Raw genomic sequence first — 19,604 nt, forward strand, 5'->3', positions numbered from 1 at the left:
TCTCCATGAAGAGCAAAGGTTAGGGGCTGGGAACTGTTTGTACTGGTGCTGCAAATGTGCACAGGGATCTCCCAAGACAGGCCAGGCTTGAGACAGTGACAGCAATGATTGTTCTGTCCCTTCCATACAACACCTCTTAGTATGATGGCAGCTTCTCCCCAACAGTGTTACAAGATTTCCTACTATTTAACAGCCCCACAGTGGAAGCAGGGGAGACAGCTTCTTCAAACCACTGTGAATTATCTTGAATCCCCCCTCCCCACACACACTTTGTTAACTCCTAAAATGCAAATAGTCAGTGGCATGAATCACTGGTATAGAAGTAGTTCAAAAGACAAAAGGCAGAACCAGAACTAGGTTATGTACCGAGATGTAGGTGTATCCGCCATGAATTTGTCTATCAAGGTGTCCTGGTACTGATGCTTATGTAGTGGTATGTCTCTGAATTCCAGTTGATGGGAATTGTAGGTATGGGGGATGTGTTGTTGTGCTCAGGTCCTGCTTTCAGGCTTCCCATAGGCATCTGGTTGACCACTGTGAGAACAGGATACTGGACTAGAGGGGTCATTGGCTTGATCCACCAGGCTCATCTTAGTTTCTTACGTAGCTTAGCATATACATTTTCCTTCTTACGTGTAACTTGTATTTCTTTTCATTGATGTGAGTCAGATAGGGCTGGCCAATATATCGATATAACATCTAAATCTGGTTTGAAGTCCATATCGTGATATATCGGTTTCATAATTTTTGATCAGGCCATATATCGCAAATCATGATGTATCTGAAGAAGTGTGCAATGTGCATGCACACGAAAGCTCATACCAATGACAAACTTAATTGGTCTCTAAGGTGCTACTGGAAGGATTTTTGTTTGTTTGTTTGTTTCGACTATGTCAGACCAACACGGCTACCTACCTGTAACATGATGTATGTGTTTTGCTATGCAAAAATCACAATGTGGGAAAAACTGTGAAGCCGCCAATGATTCTCAATTCCTGCAGCCCCTGTTAACTCTGCTGGCTCAACTCTCCCCTGGAGGCAGCAAATCACAAGAGCAGGGGCCTGCAAAAATCACAATGCGGGGAAAACCGTGAAGCCAGCCAGTGCCTCTACATACCTCCATCCTTATTTCAGACATTGTGATATATCACAATGTTTCACTGGTAATATATGATGTTGAAAAACAGATATTGCCCAGCCTTAGTGTCAGACCTAATTCCCCTCTTAGGTAATAAGACAGTGTTACTATAAGTGATCGCAGGCATTGTGCACAATAAATAAGGCAATTAAGGCTGCAGTGCTATACATACTAAGTGGGTCCCTGTGAGTTCAGTGGGATTTATTTCTGAGAAAGCAAGCACAGGCTTGCACTGTACGTTTCATGGCAATTGCAGTTATACTTCTTAAACGGCGACTTTTCATTATTTGTTCACAGTCCGAGTTTGAACTCAGGGTCTTTCATATTCGAGGAGAGCACGCGTCATCCATAGCAAAGCTTGAGGAAGTCATTGCAAATTTGGAAAATGAACTGGAAAATACATTATACAGGAGAAGCGAGGAAGCAAAGGATGCCTGTGTATCGACTGAAGATGATCACCCTCCAAAGACATACAGAACTGTATGTATACAAACCGACAGAGAAACTTTTATAAAGCCAAGTGAAGATGAAAGCCGGACAGTCAAAAATAACCAAACAATACCTAAAAAGCTGACTATACCTTGTTTGAATAATAGTGTTTCACCCGCATTGGACAATAATGAAGCATGCAATTATGGCCATGCCTCAGGGAGTGCTGTATCTCAGATGTTACCACCACCACCGCCACCACCACCACCACCTCTTCCTGGTTCAATCCCTCCACCCCCAACATTATTACCAGGCATGGGATCACCCCATCCTCCTCCTCCTCCACCTCCACTTCCTGCAGCTTTTGCAGGTCAGTTTCCACCACCTCCCCCACCAGGATTTTCTCCATCGGGAGCAGGTCCTCCTCCTCCTCCTCCACCACCACCACCACCACCTCCTGGATCCAGTTTCCTTTTCAGCAGCACATTGTCATCAAGCCAAGGTCCTCGAAAGCCTGCCATCGAACCTGCCTGTCCTATGAAGCCACTTTACTGGACCAGAATACAAATACAAGACAGCAGGTAAAGTTATGCTTCCCTGTTATTTTGAAACGTATAGTGGAAACCTGTGTGCACTATTTCAAGATCAACTAAAGCAAAAAGAGATTACATTGCAGGAATACAAAAAAAAATCAACTCAGGTTTTGTTTGTATTTTGAAATGTAGAATTTTTTTTAAAAAAATAGGATGGTTCTTGTTCAGAACTGTACCCTGTGGCACACACAAATAGAGTAATATGACTTGGCATGCAGTATTTTTAGTACTGCTAGAGGCATGAGTTACAAAGAACCTGGTCCTGGAGATACTCTGCCATCAGATTAGCTCATATGATAATCCTTAAGGGCCTGAGACACAGCAGAAGGCCATTGGCTTTCCAGTAGCCTATATCACTGCCATTCAGATGCTTGACTGCTCTTCCTGCTATGCCAAATAAATTCAGCTTAGTGGTGCATACAAAGAACTAGTAGAGTTGAGATACAGTGGTGCCTCGCTTAACAAATGCCCTGCTTAACGAAATTTCCGCTTAACGAAAGGATTTTTCGAGCAGAGCTTGCCTCGCTAGACGAATGTGTTTTACGAAAAATTCATCTAGCGAATCGCGGTTTCCCATAGGAATGCAGTGAAATTCAATTAATGCGTTCCTATGGGCAAAAAAAAATTCAAACAAAATTCAATGCATTCCTATGGGATTCGCTAGACGAATTTTTCGCTATAAGAAAAGACCTGTGGAACGAATTAATTTCGTCTAGCGAGGCACCACTGTAGTCAACTTTAGCTGTATGAACCACATGGTAGGCCTAATACCTGTGCAGAAGCAGCAGATAGCCCCAAACATAGGCACTGACTATGGGGAGCCCTGGGTTCCTGAGCACCCACAAATTTTCAATGAAGGGGCTGCCCCCCCCGATTCCATTTGGCCATGTGTGTGTCACGTCGGCACTCCCCTGTAATGTGCTGATGTGGCGTGCACACAGCATGTGGCATGCTGATGTCACATCCGCATGCCCCAGCAATGTGTGCAGGTGATGTTAGCATGTCACGGGCATGCCATCGTGATGTCAACACGCCGCGGGCATGCAGATGTCACATGCACACACCCCAGGCACTGGCGTGTCCCCAACAGTGGATGTGTGATCAGTCCTAGCCAACCCCTCGCCCATCACTTTGCTCCTGCACTTTGTTTAGAAAGAGAAATGCTGTTATGTTTCTCTAGGCTAGAACAACACTTCACATTTCCCTAGTAATGGATCTGGTCTTAGTGGCATCACCAAAAGCCAGGGCTTTACAACACAATCCTGTGCATGCCTTCTCAGCCATAATCCCCACTGACTTGCACAGGACTGCAGTCCCAGGGAGGAATTCATTGTCACATTCTTATTGTTCAACCAGCACAAGCATTTCTGCTTGCCCAAACAGTCCCCCCGTCCCTCCCAAGCTCTGTTCTGGGGGCTCTCCTGTACCTCCAGAGTAGATTTGGGTGAGGCATAGTGGGAGGAAAGAGGGGAAAGCCCCATCTAGCTAGCAGGAGCCTAAGCGACATAACTTTTACTAAGTGCAATTTGCTAAGCACAATCTAAGCACAAGTCGGTAAGCGACATAATTTTACTTGCCTGGAAATACATCTCTCCACCAAGTACTGATTACTGCATAGCAAAATTCCTAGAATTTATATGAAGGAATGCCTTATATGTAAGTTGATGTAGGGTCAGCATTCTAAAGTGCAGTGATGACAGTTGTATTGCCCCTAAGTTTGTGATGAAATGTCTTCCCACTCACCCTAGACAGGCAGCTCTCCTGCCCTTGCCTGCCCACTTTCTCTATTTTCTTCTTATTCTTGTTCTTTGCCTAGCTTGATGAAGACAAAAGGCTGGACTATGAATTCATAGAGATCAAATAACAAACAACAATAACACCATATCCTTATTTGGAACTTCTTTTCTGTACGCATGAGCTCTCTACTCCCCTTCCCTCCTCCCTGTGTATGTCTGGCTTTAGTGTTTCTGTTCTGGCTACTGCTATTTTTTCATAGAATCATAGAATCTTAGAGTTGGAGGGGGACCAAGGGTCATCTAGTCCAGTGTTTCCCAACCTTGTGCCTCCAGCTGTTTTTGGACTACAACTCCCATCATCCCTAGCTAGCAAGACCAGTGGTCAGGAATGATGGGAATTGTAGTCCGAAAACAGCTGGAGGCACAAGGTTGGGAAACACTGATCTAGTCCAACCCCCTGCAATGCCGGAATCTTAGCTAAACCATCCAGGACAAATGGCCATCCAGCCTCTGCTTAAAAACCTCCAAGGAAGGAGAGTCCACAACCTCCTGAGGGTATCCAAACTGTGAAACCGTGCATTGATCACTGCTGACAAACCAAGATAGGAAGCCAGGATTGGATTAAGATGTCTGAACCAGATTTATGTGCCCAAATGTTGAGGGAGAGACATTAAAAATGTATTTCCCCCGTTACCAAATTTCTGTTGTCTATCTGTCGTGGAACTTGGTTAAGAGTATATCTCCGTCAGTAAATCAGTTGATACAGCCCAAGCACCATTCTATAACTAAATGTGGTACTATATTAAAAGTAGCATTTATAACATTTTCTTCATCTGCGTTTTTTAATTATAAGGCTTACTGGAATCTGTTTGCATTGTAGAAGACGTGTCCAGATCTGATACTTTCATTTCTGAACATTGCTTATTCTGTGAGCCTTGATTATTATTTTTTATAATGGGAATATAGCAAGGGAAAAAGGTGAGACTTGATATGAAATGACAAGTAGGAATAAAATGTCATGTGAGTGACACCTGCTGGAGGGAAAATACCAGCTGCTACCAATAAAACCAAGAGATAATTTTCTTATTAAGAATCTGTAGTTGCCAAAGAAAAGCAATCTTCTCTCTTTTGCTACTAAAGATTCTCAAAACGGAGAATGAAACATTGAAATGAGATTGTTTTTAAATTATAGATCTCACCATTCAGTGGTAATACTAAGTGTAATACTAATATGAAGAAGCGAATATGGAAGATACTGTCAATATTTGGCTAGGTTGTGCTTGCATTCTGCCTAGAATCCCCTCCCCACTATTTTGTATATGTTCAGAATACTTGTCAGATTACCTGAAATCTTGAGTCCATGCAAATAACTTAAAATAATAAGTACTGGTAATACACAATCTGTGTGTTGAAGAGCTACACAATCTATGCAGCGGTGAGAAAAACACATTGAATATGCTAACCTTCCCCAGTTTGATGGCTTCTAGATGTCATTGGACTCCAACTCCCATCAGCCCTGGACACCGTAGCCATTAGTCAGGGATGATGGAAGTTGCAGTCCAGCAACATCTGGAAGGTTCCAGGTAGGGGAAGACAGAATTACAAAACAGTGTATTGAGCAGTATAAACATTTGGGTATGGAACTTCTTTCTAAATAGTAGGCCAGTCCAAAGGCAGGTGTACTAAAAATTGGTGGAGTTTAAAATATGTGGTAAAGTAAGTAAGTAACTTTAAAAAAAGACGTGGTAATTTTATTTTGCCTTTTCCCAATTTTAGTCAAAACACAGCGCCAACTCTGTGGGATTCTTTGGAAGAGCCTGACATATGTGATGCCAGTGAATTTGAATACTTATTCTCCAAAGAAACAGCTCAGGAAAAGAAAAAGCCATTAGCAGAGTCTTATGAAAAGAAAACAAAAGCCAAAAAGGTATTTCTGCATTGCAACCTTAACTTAATCTTTTTTTAATCATCATCATCATCATCTAGGGTTTTATTGAGTATCTTTCTTATATGCATTTTAGTTTGCAGTAATACAACAAGAACAAAGAAATACAAAAGGATGTTCGAATGACAGGTCTTATAGGTGGTGGGCCCAAATCTGTCATTGTTTAGGCTGAGATTTTTCTTTTCAATAATTGCCCACATCTGGGATTGAATTGTCTTCAGACTTGGTTCAGGCTGCTATTTGAAACTATTTGAAACTGACAATAGGATTAAGTTCTTAACTATGGCTATGTCTAAAATTCATACTGGAATTAAAAATTGTCTCATTCTTATTAATGGCCTTGAGAACTCCATTAAAACGGAGCATAACTATTAGCACCACACACAAGCCTAGACCCCAATTAATGCTCACCTGGGGCCAGGAGCAATCTTTGTGCTGGTGGGCAGCCATCCTCCCCACAATAATGTCACCGCAGCTTAATTTGATGGGACTGGTGCAGGAGAGGGCAGCAGCAAGGATGAGATTGTGTGGGCCCACTGGCCTGCTCCACCAGTGTCCTTGTGCAGCCCTGACCTATCCACCATCTTTCCCTACCCTAATCCTATCCAGGTAAGCTACAGCAACAATGGTGCCAGGAGGGTGACCCCGCAGCTCCACAAGGCCACTGCTCGCTAGGACGATACAGAAAGAGCATGGTAACAGGGCAGAGCAGACACCTTTTCTTCTCCATGCTAATAGACTTCATTTCTCATTGGTACCCAACTTGAGTGCCTGAATGCATGGAGATCTGTTTGGCTGATTCTACCCACACCCAAAGAGCCTAGTTCACATCAGAGTACATATGCAAATATTGAGCCACTTTGGGAAAATTCTCTTCTTGAAAACAGTAAATAAATATGGCTATACACTTTGAAGTTCAGTTAGTGATCAGGCATCATAGAATGGGGTCCTAGATCCTTCTTGGGCTTGCCGATTGGAAGGTCACCGGTTCGAATCTGCATGATGGTGGTGAGCTCCCGTTGCTCTGCCCCAGCTTCTGCCAACCTAGCCATTTGAAAGCACACCAGTGCAAGTAGATAAATAGGTACTGCTGCGGCAGGAACGTAAACGGCATTTCCATGCACTCTGGCACTCATCATGGTGTTCTCCTGTGCTCTGGTTCCCATCACGGTGTTCTGTTGTGCCAGAAAGGATTTAGTCATGCTTAGCCACATGACCCGGGCACCTGTCTGTGGACAAACACCAGCTCCCTCGGCCTGAAAAGCGAGATGAGCGCCACACCCCATAGTCGCCTTTGACTGGTCTTAACCATCCAGGGGTCCTTTACCTCCCCCCCTTTTTTACCCATTCTTTACACAACTATCGTGCTGCCAAGGTGCACTGATACTGTACTGGTATTTCCCACCACATACACACATAAAATGTGAATAATAGCCATACAAACACTTATATAACATGTTATGGAACTGTAGCCAGTCAGGGTTCTCGGGTGCATGCTTTAGTTAACATGCCTGTCGTTCACACTTTGTGGCAAGAGGCATAGGTGTTAAAGCCATTGTATTTGTAGCAAACTTGATGGTTGTCCCATGTGTGGAATGGAAAATGTATAGGGAGTAGGATTTTTACATTTTAATTTTCACGGTATTGATTTACCTTTTTCTATATCTACCAGATATTAATAATTCTTGTGGATGCTAACATTCAGTTTGATGCTGTTATATTTTCTTCCTACAAAGTCAAGGGATAAATGTCACATAATTTGTGTCATCTGCATGATCTAAATAAGACTCCATCAATCACCTTTGGCTCTTTAGTGCTATGATTATCATATCAAAGTCTGAAAAAGAAACCCACTGAAGATAATGGCTTTTCTGTTGTCCATTATCTCTAACTCGTTTCAAGTAATTATTAGCACATGTTCTCATTTACGATGAGTGTCAATATTTTTGAATGAGAGTAGTTTTAAAAAGAGGATATATCTGTCATCAGGGGTTTTTATGTTTTTGCCTATTTTGTAATTGTGAGATGATAATAATAACAATTACAACATTCCACGATTCTTGAAAAGATGGCTTCATAATTCTGGGTCACACCATCCTGGGTCAGAATATTTTAAGAATTGTGCCAATCCTAAATATATTTACACAACATTAAGACCATTAAGACTAATGTAATCTGTTTGTTAGTGGAATTCACTGTGAACTCATACAAGTGAGTAGCTTGTCAAAGGGCCTGTATCCTTTTGTGCCCCTTGTAATTGCACCCCTGTTGTTGTGCCGTATGTGGTTATTCTTCTCTCTACCGACTACATGTTAGGGTTCCAAAATCACAATACAGTGGTGCCTCGCTAGAGGAATTTAATTCATTCCACGGGTCTTTTCTTATAACGAAAAATTCATCTAGCAAATCCCATAGGAATGCATTGAATTTTTTTTTGAATTTTTTTTTGCCCATAGGAACCTATTAATTGAATTTCAATGCATTCCTATGGGAAACCGCAATTCGCTAGACGAACTTTTCATAAAACGAATTCGTCTAGCGAGGCAACCTCCACTCAAACAATCATTTTGTTAAGCAGGGCATTCGTTAAGCGAGGCACCACTGTATCTGGTCGTAGCTGATCACTCACAGGACCTGTTCACTTGTTAACCTTGAGCTCAGGTTAACAAGCATGATAATAATAATAAACAACAAGATGTGTGTGAATTGTCCTTTACTTTCAAAGAAGAACTCTTTCTCTGGATAGTTTTTGAGTGTCTGACATGCTGACCCGATGAGATTCCCCTATGGACTGGTCTTACATAGTGAGTGTAAGCTTTTGCTGCAGGTGGTGGGTTTCGGAGGGAGCACCATTTTCCTAATTCCTGCTCCTGTGAGCATCGGCCTGTAGCATGGTTCGGAAGGAGGGGTGTTATTTTTGAATTTTTACTTTTACTACTAAGATGACCAAGTCTTGCACGGGCTGTGACAATCCCCGTGTTTGTACAAGGGAAAGAAGAAGCATGGGATTGCAGCATTTACAATGTTGCAGGCTCTGGAAATACTGCATCTATTTCACTGGTATATTTAGTAACCAGAGAAGAGACAGACAGTTTGCTGCCATGTCTGTTGCTTAGGCATATCCTGCCAGCTGGTGTATCGTTATCATCAACTGGCAACAGCTAGGAAGTTGGTTGCTTACATACTACTGTCATCTGTGCACAAAGCGCGTACTTCTGGGAGCTTGAAGCATCTTTCACTAGCTGGGGCCAGATGGAACAATCTGGTCTTTCCAAACCTTAATTTAGTGCATACCCACTGAATCTGTGATCCGCCAAGATAAAAGCTGCTTCTCAGCAGTGCATTAGGGCTTGCAAGGAGCTTGACAAATGCACACTTTTTTGCAGTTCCAAGCAAGCAACATGCATGCCTGCTGTGCTGCATTCAGCTTGGTGGTTACAGAGGAGAGAAGGAGGGAGATCATAAGGTATGAAAAATGATGCATGGTGTAGAGAAAGATGATAGAGATATTTTTTTCTGTCTCAGATAATAGCAGTAGGTGGCATCATTCAGTGAAACTGAATGTTGGGAGATTTGAGGCATATGAAAAGACGTACAGCACATATTGGGCTTTTAATTCTGTTGGGAGCCACCCAGAGTGGCTGGGGAAACCCAGCCTGATGGGCAGGGTATAAATAACAAATTATTGTTGTTGTTGTTGTTGTTGCTGTTGCTGTTGTTGTTGTTGTTGAATTCTCTACCACTTAGACTGTAGTCAAGACTGCACTGTTTTCCTACATTTTATGTGATCTCTCACATGACATAAAAGCCACTTTTGGAAATCAGGTAGAGAGGCTTAGCACTAATTTCTATGTCAGTTGTTTGCAGGGGGGTGGATCCATTTTGTGATCCTGTTAACGCAGAAAACCGCGGGAGTGGTTTTGCACTGCAATTTTAAGTAACAAAAAATGGGGGTGGTAACCCGGCGTAAAGTTATTTCCTGCTGTTTAAATGTTAGCCTGACACGTGGTGGGGTGTCTATTTAAAAAAACTGTTCCATCACACAAAAAGGTACTGTGCTGTAAAAGGAACATTAAAATCAGGACAAGAAGTGCCCGCATTATAACCATTAAAATAATGCAATACAGTAAACCCCATTACTGAATGCAGCATTTGGGATAGCTATGCAGTATGCCTCTTGATTCAATAGTGGATAGCATGTTGGGACAACAGTGCTTATCTGCCTTCCAGTCAGGCACTGTACTGCTCTTTACTTCCCAGTAAGAGCTCAGCTACTGCTCAAGGCTAACAGAAAGCCAGTGTGCCCTAGGTAGGCCTTTATTCTCTTGGCTTAACAATTTTGTTATCCAGTGTGACAAATTTCAGCCCTACAGAATTTTTGATCATTTTGCTCAGACTATTTCAGGTAGCCAGAGTCTAGTTTGGCATTTATAATTGTGACCATATGTACTTTCCTCCCATAAAAGGCTATAAATATAAAGCTTGTTTTGTTCTGAAGTGAACCTCTCTCTAATAGTTTTAAATTATGTAATATTAAAGGCATTTGCAGTTTAAAATAAGATACTGGAGTAGGAAAGTTGTGCGAGCTAACCTGATCCTATCTTTAGGGCATACCGTACCTACAAATGTAGTAGTTTCAAATATAATATTGCCGGTATGAGGTGTCGTCTGGAAAGGTTTTGCCTCAAACTAGGCATGCCTAATGGGGTTTATGACAGCCTATGAATTTTCCTCTGAAAAGGGTCAGCCTGGAGGTCAGTGAATGGTATACAAATTGCACTCTACTTAAGCCTTTAATTACCCCTATTAGAATTTAATCTGCTGCCAAGTTCATCAAATAACATTTATAACTTCAGAAATGTCTGTGACAAACTTCCATTTAACTTGTAGATTTACTCTCTGGTAAATTTTCTTCTGTCCCTCTAATTTTTTGTTATTAAAAATCGTTTTGTTATTTTAAAAAAGAGTGAATGGAGACCAAAAAATATACACCCATTATTTTGTAGACATGAGTTCAGAAAATATCTGAGCATCCATCCTACTTTTATTCTAAGAATTGAAACTGGGCACATTACAGCCAAAGTTAAGTAGATTTAAATCCCATTTGCATTTGGGTGCAGACTAACTTTTAAGTCCTGTTGAAATCAGTAGGAGCAGTTAAGGGAATGGAAATTAAACTAATTTAGACTGTTGTCCTATACACACTTACCTGAGTGTATGTCTCATTTAATTCAATGACATTTGCTTGTACATAGACATGAATAGGCCGTGCATATCTGAATCTGTCAGGGCCAGCCCTACCATTATGCAGAGTGAGGGATTCGCCTCAGGCAGCAGATGTGGGGAGGTGAGATATGTTGGCTAAGTGTTGAAGAGCAGAATTGTGTGTTCTACACAACATGCCCTGTACCTCCTAAGAGAGCTAGCCACCCTTAGCTGTAGTGGAGGACACTGTCCTCTTGCCAACATAAAAGAAAGATTCAACTGCCAACATACCGTAGTTGCTTTCTGTATGTGAAACAGGAGCAACAAAATGTATAGGGTCAGCCCTAATCCAAGCCAGAAATCTAAGTGGAAGAGTTAAGCACACACCCTTAAAATTGGTGGCAGGTAAAGGTGGTTTTCTTTATTGGAAAGTATACATAGATTTAGCCATAAAAATGAATTAGAAATAATTCTAGGTTACACTTATTTGCTGGATTTCGATAATGGTTGTAAAGCTTTTTATATTATACTTTTATATTATACTTTTTATATTATCATCTATTCCTGGCATACAGGTTTTTAAAAAGAAAATACCACGAAAGATGAAGGGAAAAGGAAGTCACATTTAAGTCACTTATAAAAAAAATTTAGCTTGCTTTACGTTTCACATTTATTTGGACATTTAAGTATGACCAACAATTTTTATTTCCAGATTATCAAACTGTTGGATGGAAAGAGATCTCAAACTGTAGGGATTTTGATTTCCAGTTTACATTTGGAGATGAAGGACATACAACAAGGTGAGTGTTGCTTGTATCTTGAAAGGAACCTTGTGCATGGAGATGTTTTCAGAAGTTAATAATAATAAAATAACCTTCAGATGCATATTTTACATCACATATTCTATAGCTGTATAAAACTTCCCTAATTTCAGCTCTAGTTATTTAGCTCTAGTTACATATTTTCCATATTTTTAGATGAGTCCTGTTAGACCAGAACAAGAGTCCCTCTTGTTCAGCATCATGTTTTGCACAGCGACCAGCCAGATTCTTCCAGGGAACATAAAATAGGCAATCCTTATACTTGCTTCCCACCCCTGCAATTGGAATTCATAGGCACACTGGCTCTGAACTGGAAGTTCCACTTAGCAGCCCTAGCATTCAGCTGTTGCTACACCCTATCTGCCACTTACTCCTCTAGTCCACTTTAAAATCTAAGCTAGTGATCATTGCCAGATCCTATGGCAATGAATTTCACAAATTGATTATGTATGAAGAAGTATTTGGGGGGGGGGGTTTGTATGCTCTCAGTCCACTGCCAATCAATTCCATTAAGGGATCTCTAATTGTAGTGCTATGAGAAAAGGAGAATAATGCTGTCTATTCTGATTTTTCCTATACATAGAATCATAAAATTGTCATTGGGAGACATCCTAAAGGTCATCTAGTCCACCCCCTGCAATGTAAGAATCTCAACATGCAGTCCCCCATCCAATCTGAAACCATAGCAGTTTTATTGCTCCCCCACGAGGACCGCTATACCATGCATAACACTATAAAGATCTGCCTTAGTTGCCATTTTTCTTAAATTCCTAAACATGCCTAGCCTTTTCTCATAAGAAAGACGTAAATTATTTCACACATTTGTATAATCCCTTGCTTGATAGAGAGTAGGCACTCCTGTCCTAGGAATTGGCTGTGTTACGCCTAAAGTGGCTGTCTTGTAGAGATGCCTAGTTTCAACCCTCTTGCAGTATTCCTTACTATGAAGGAGCAGCAAAGCAAAAAACTCATCGCCCAATCAACAAATTAAATTTTTGATTTTAAGATGTCATTTCAGTAGTTCAGTTCAGTAGTTCTTGATGTGCTAGGATTGGGAGGGATGGGATTACAGCAGGCACCCCCCCAAACTTTGGCCCTCCAGATGTTTTGGACTGCAATTCCCATCATAGCTGCCAAGTTATCCCTTTTTTTAAGGGATTTTCCCTTATGCTGAATAGGCTTCCTCGCGAGAAAAGGGAAAACTTGGCAGCTATGATTCCCATCTCCCCTGACCACTGGTCCTGTTAGCTAGGGATCATGGGAATTGTAGGCCAAAACATCTGGAGGGCCGCAGTTTGGGGGTTTCTGGATTATAGTTTACCAGAGCATAGTAACAAACATCAGCATCATCATTTCCTGTCTTGTCAGCCAAGGGCTGCTCATGAGAGGTGAGACAGAGACCATTGTATCCCCTGCTGCTGGCACCTGTTAGGACAGATGTAGATGTAGAGTGAGTCAAGGTAGTGACAGCAAGGTCAGGTGTGCATGCAGCTGTCCCATCACATTGCTTCATAGGACCACTGACCCATAACCCCTCCCCAAATGCAGAGATAAGCTGTTACTGTATGTAATTCCAATGTCATCAACTGATGACAGAAAAATAAAATTAGAATGAAAGGTTGGGTCCAGAGATAGATGATTGGAATTCTACTCATGCCAGTAATGTGGAACTGATATATTGTTTTAATTAACATATATTTTACCTCACTGAGTTTATAATTTAAGTATTTTATTTATAATGTCTGTTTTGAAATTGCCGGGTCTGTTATGCCTAATAAAGGTATTTTTTAAAAATCTACTCGTGCAACCGGGGTTCTCCTGGTTCACGACTCAGCTGCTGCCCCTGAAGACTGAGGGAACATTCAGTACAGAGTGTGATGGGATTGGAGCAGAGAGGGGGGTCTGCAACAGAATGGGGGACTTGGCCCTTCTGCTTCTGCAAAGACATGTCTGGATCCAAGCCATAGTGCCTGAAGAAATTATTTTTAAATAACCTCTGAGCTTGCATCAACGGGACACTCTTTCTGCTCCGAAAACCTATCGCATCCGCAGATGTCCATGCAAAACTAGGGAGAAGATAAAAGAGAAGCAATAGGAAGACAATGTAATGCTACCTCAGGGTGGTGTAGGATTTTTGCATTGAGAGATTTCCACCTTCGGTTGTGTCTAAGCCCAGTAACTGACATACTTGGCAGTTTTTCATGTTGTCTAGCAATGGCAGTATGTGTAGCTCTGTACATCTGGCACACATATGGTTTGGTTTGCATTTGATTACTAGCCAACAAATTGAGGACTGCCACATTTGCGGGAGGAATCATCCACAGATGTTTCTTAGGAGAGGGTGACATTTTCTATTCCTGACAAAGGTAGAACGGTGCTATCACTGCTGGACAAAAGGCAACAATATTAAGCACAGAGAATGGTTTTGTAGCCTTGTGTGTAGTTTGAGCTCCCCATTGGAAGAAAATCAAAACCTTTCTGTGCCAGATTAAAATAGGGGATGTGTCTCATAAAAAGCAAATATATATTATTAGCATGTCATTGCTTCTTTCTAGGCTGGGCATTCCCAGACCTCTGTCTCCTCAACACCATTATTGACTGGAATCAAAGTGCTTTTCACTACTTATTTATCTTTGTTGACATATAGAATGACCTTGTAGGTCTCCTTCTTGGAAAATAATTGATACCTGTAGGAAATCCTAAAATGCTGCTTAGAAGTATTTGCAAATTTTTAATAAGTGCTCATTCCAAGGACAGCATGGAACATCAGGGATTTGTCAGGATCCCTTCTTTATTAGGTACCCCATTATTCACTCCCACGGAAGCTCATTTGAGACCCAGGCAATTGGAACTTTTACCTCCTTCGTAGTGTGTGAATGTCAGCAGAAGCTTGTCAGGGTTGTTCCTTCCGGCTGCTGTACAGCTACAGAACAAAACAGCAAATCGCTGACCGAGGCTGCATACGCACACCATACCCTTAAAGTATATGCTGGGAATTGAAGTTCTGCACAGGGTAAACTACAGTTCCAAGGATCCTTTGTGTGGGGAAACGCGCTTTAAATGTATGGTGTGATCTCAACCAAAGCCTCTGTTACATTTTATACTGATGGCGTTGGTGAGGGTACACAGCCAATCATTTCCCTGCCGTTTGGCCCAGGCACAACTTTTCCATAGGATTCTTTGCTGTTTAAATAAGGCTCTGTTCGCTGCAGATTACCCAACCCAAGAGCTTTGCTGATTTTTGTTCCTAGTGAGAATGGATGTTTGGGAGACTCCCACACCCCCAAATTGAGTGGAAGGTTCTTCAAGCAGTTTCTTCTAAGTTAAAGGCATACATAACGTCTTGCAAACAATAGCTTTCCTCAAAGCCTTAGCTACAACCCTCTTTCCTCAGCCCACCATCTTGCAACCACCCTTTGATGTGCCGTAGTTCAAGTAATTCAATAAGCTTTTTAAGAAGGCGAAACAGAAAGCCACATTTTGAAGCCTGCCTTCACATTAGTTGGCAAAGCTATATATTTAATATAAGAAGGTGCTTTTCACTAAGTGTCATTAGTGACCCATTTAGCCCAGTATTGTGAGGTTCTGTCAGAAACATTCAGTGATCTCAAGCAGAGGGTTTTCATGACTCTGCATCCCAAAGTCTTTTATTGGGAGACCAAACTTGGAGAATTGATTCTGGGGTTTCATTCATGCAAAATCATGCCCTTTGCTGCCTAACCAATGTAGGCGTTTAACATAATAACAACAATAATTTGACAGTACTACCGTACATGCGTTCAAAGTTCTAGAGAGGTCATCTGCTTAGCAATTTGTGAAAGAAAACGGTAAAGTGCTTTTCAACTTTTCTTGTAATAAGTTCATGCAAAGTTTATTCTTTGCCTCATGTCAAATATCTATCCAGTTACAGGGTCAGGAAAACTGGCAGCCGTGAAGACATATGTGCATCTCAGTTTGATGCTGTTTAGTGAAACTATTGAGTGAATTTTGTATTGAGAATATTTTCTCTGGCATAGGAAAAAGCCCTGGATAATTTGTGATTTTGCTGGTTATGGAAGACACATGAGAAAATCATTCAACAGCTGTATTGCATGAATATGATTGATAAGGAGCTGCTGGTTTTGGTAACAGATTACTGTATGCAGAAGTTAAAAACTATGTCACTTTCATAGTATATAACCTCTCTCTTTCTTTCTCTCTCTCTCTCTCTCTCTCTCTCTCTCTCTCTCTCTCTCTCTCTCTCTCTGTGTGTGTGTGTGTGTGTGTGTGTGTGTGTGTGTGTGTTGTCCAAATAATACAGGGCAAGCTCTAATATACAACTCAGAAGTTGGGAAACAATTTCCTTTAAACGTTATTTCCTTTGTTCTGGATAATTTGCAGCATATGGTTTTTGTGAATCTGCCTACGGGCACCAAGCCTGATGTGGTTAGGTTAACATGAGTTGCCCGAGTCTTTTGCTCATGACTTCATGCAGCAGTTGAGCTTTCCTAACCTTCTAAGCCCACTTTTATACCCAGACTGCTTTTCTGCCTCATTAATCTTACAGCATTTTTGCATGACAGTCAAATAGTAGAAGGAGCTTTTAGAGGAGCTTATGCATCTGAAATAAAGAGTCTGGATCTGTTGAATTTTTTATCAGTGTAGGATTTATCCTATGCCAACAATTTTTTAAAAATCTGTGTTTGTCTTCAGTACCAAATAGTACTGTAATTCTAGTATATAAAATAGGTAATTTGATAGCCCAAATGGCATAGTGTTTGGAGTATCGGACTAGGACCTCACCTGAGATGATCCTGGTCCAGTCACCAACTCTCAGCCTAACCTACATCACAGGGTTATTGTGAGGATAAAATGTGGAGAAGGAGAACCATATACAGTGGTACCTCGGTTTTTGAACGTCTCCATTGATGAACATTTCAGTTTACAAATGCCGTAAACCCAGAAGTAAGTGCTTCGGTTTTCAAACACGCCTCGGAAGTCGACCATGCCACGCAACTTCCGCTGAGTGCAAGATCCTGAGGCCTAGCTGTCGGCTGTTTAGTTTTCGGTTTTTGAACGTTTCAGAACTTGAACAGTCTTCCAGAACGGATTACGTTCGAAAACAGAGGTACCGCTGTACACTATTTTGAGCTTCTTGGAGGAAAGGAAATATATGATTGAAGTAATATTATTATTCTGTGGGAGTTATTGCTTAGAATATTTGCTGTTTGGAAGCTGCCTGTCACTTATGTGAGCAGAATTTCAGCTAGTTAAAGCTTTCTTAATTTAGAGGACTATTTAGAGTTAAATCTTTAAGAACTACAAATGCCCACAGCTTTATATACTCTCAAATTAATTATTAATTATTAGGCTTCCTTAAATCTTGTTCTATCAATACATAGTTCACAATGTTTTGGGGGATGGGGAATGCGGGTATGAAAAAAATAGTGAACTTTTAGATAGTGTGTGTGTGTGTGTGTGTGTGTGTGTGTTATATATATATATATATATATATATATATATATATATATATATATATATATACATATACACAAAGTTGTTTTTATAGTAAGTTTATTGTCCTGCTGCCGTCTTGTGTAATGCAGTTAGCAAGTATTTTTATGTGTGGCACTTAGGCTGAATGTATGGTGCTGATCTGCTTTTTGTCCTTGCTGACGGTTATTTTATCCTAATGGGCGCAATACTGTGCTAATTATCCTTATGTATATAAATTCTTCTTGTTGTGAGCAGACACCATAGGGCCACATAAAAACGTTTGCCTCAATTTCCCTACAAAAAAGGAGTCCAGAAACCAGACTTGTCCTAGTAACAGATTTTTAAAGGTAGAGGAACCCAATAAAATTACCAGCTCCTCACAGCATGCATCTATTTCCTTTCGACATATTGTGAGGTGTAGCTGAGATACCCTAACCAAACTGACAGTGTAAGAAGGACGGCTCACCAAGATTAAACGTAAAAATGAGGTTTTAGCAGCTGCTTTGGAATCCAGTTTCTAAATGTGTTAGGCTTTGCTGCAGTAATCTCACCTTAGTTAATTGAAGCAGGGGGCCCTGCAGCCAAATGTTGCAGTCTGGGCTCAGGTAACTGTGGCTGAGGGGGTGGAAAGATAAAAGTTATCATCAAAGACAAGAGTCTCTGTTCTAAATTGGGTCTTACTTCATGCAAAAAAAAATATTTTTAGGATAAAGATTATTATCTAATCCTATTTTTAGGATTCTAGTGCTTAAAAGTGTAACTGATCGGCATGCAGGTCAATGGAGCACGAGACTTCTGTATGCAATGAAATGTTTGGTGAGGCCTGGGAGGAGGACTGAAGGGGTCATTGAAGTAGCCCCACCTCTGGCCTGAAATGGAACAGCCCATTCCTTTACAGGACGGTTGCGAGCTACTTTCTCTTATCGCAGCTCTGCAGTGGGAGGTGAGACTTGCCAAAGGTCAGGTGGAGGTGGCTTGCAACTCACTCAAAATATGGGGGCCGGGGGAGAGAGGAAGAATCAAGCAGCATTTGATTTGTAGGCTATATGTGTGTCATTTGAGTGACAAAGGCAGGGGTAAGCCGTGCTGGATCTACAAATTTTGCCGGGGGGGGGGGCACTGCCACCATCTCACACTCTGGTTAAACTAAACATAAACTTTGACATCAACATTAACATTAACATTAGCACCTGGGTCGGTTTTGGTCTGACCAATGTAGAAGCAGTGGAATGGGCTCCCTCAGAAGGTGGTGGACTCTCTCTTTCATTGAAGGTTTCTAAACAGAGATTGTCTGGCCATCTGTCATGGATGCTTTAGCTGAGATTCCTGCATTGCAGGGAATTGGACGAGATTACCCATTTCTCCCAATTCTACAATTCTGTGACTTACCTTAATAGAAAGGTGGCTTCTTCCATTTAAAAGGATGCATGAGCAGAGCTGTTCCCTTCATTGAAGTAAATGGGAAACCCTGTTCACAAAGGCACTAGATATGTGTACCGTGTATGCAACTCTGGATTTGAATGCATTGTAGATTTTAAATATAGTTCAGTAACAATCATAAATGTATATTTCCCATGGTTGTTAAGACCTTATATTTGCTATTCATAATATTTACCTTTTCCCCAACCACCTTTGTTTCTAAGTTAGGCACAGAATCATAACTGACAAGCAGAATTTTAAAGCATTCTAAATGTCATTGGACCTTTTAATAGAATTAATTAGCCTGCCACGGAGAAAATTTACTAGCCTGCTGGTTAATTTCACAATGTAAAATCATGGGGTTGGAGGTAGAAGGGGGAGCAACCTTATTACTTTTAAATAATTATTTAAAGATGCTTGTCTTGCCTCTCTCAAACATCACAGAAAAAAAACAAAACTCAGCAAGAGCTTTTAAACTCTTTAGCTGTGAGTGGTCACTTCTCCTTTTATAGGTAAGGCAGTATGTGCAGCAGAAATCAAGATACCAGCTATTAAACCTTCAGCAGATGCAGAATCATAGCTGGTAGTCAAAGTTATTAATATTCCTCCTGTTTTCATTTAAGCAAACAATTTCTCTTTAAGATGCAAACTGAAATGTTATGCCTGGGATACTTACATTTGTGGGTTTTATAAATAATAATTTGTTTTTGAATAAATGAAAGCCTTTCATGGGTTTCTGTGATATTATATACAAAAGGTGCTTCCGCTGAGAGATTTTTTGTGGAATTGGTGCTATTCATGCATACAAGTTTTTCATGTCATCCACCTGATGCCATTGCTATC

The 19,604-nt window shown here is 41.0% G+C and overlaps 1 protein-coding gene across 3 annotated transcripts in view; it reads left to right on the forward strand.

Moving 5' to 3' along the window:
- FMN1 (formin 1) overlaps window positions 1-19,604 on the forward strand; it is a 119,092-nt gene that overhangs the window by 36,323 nt on the left and 63,165 nt on the right. For all 3 annotated transcript variants that reach the window (XM_035110694.3, XM_088671064.1, XM_088671069.1), the window contains exons 4-6: window positions 1,436-2,148; window positions 5,673-5,823; window positions 11,759-11,846. In XM_035110694.3, coding sequence (XP_034966585.3) covers window positions 1,436-2,148; window positions 5,673-5,823; window positions 11,759-11,846 — 952 coding nt within the window. The remainder of the gene's footprint in view (window positions 1-1,435; window positions 2,149-5,672; window positions 5,824-11,758; window positions 11,847-19,604) is intronic.

This window comes from Zootoca vivipara, chromosome 1, assembly GCF_965207765.1.
Source record: "Zootoca vivipara chromosome 1, rZooViv2.hap1.1, whole genome shotgun sequence".
NCBI lineage: Eukaryota > Metazoa > Chordata > Lepidosauria > Squamata > Lacertidae > Zootoca > Zootoca vivipara.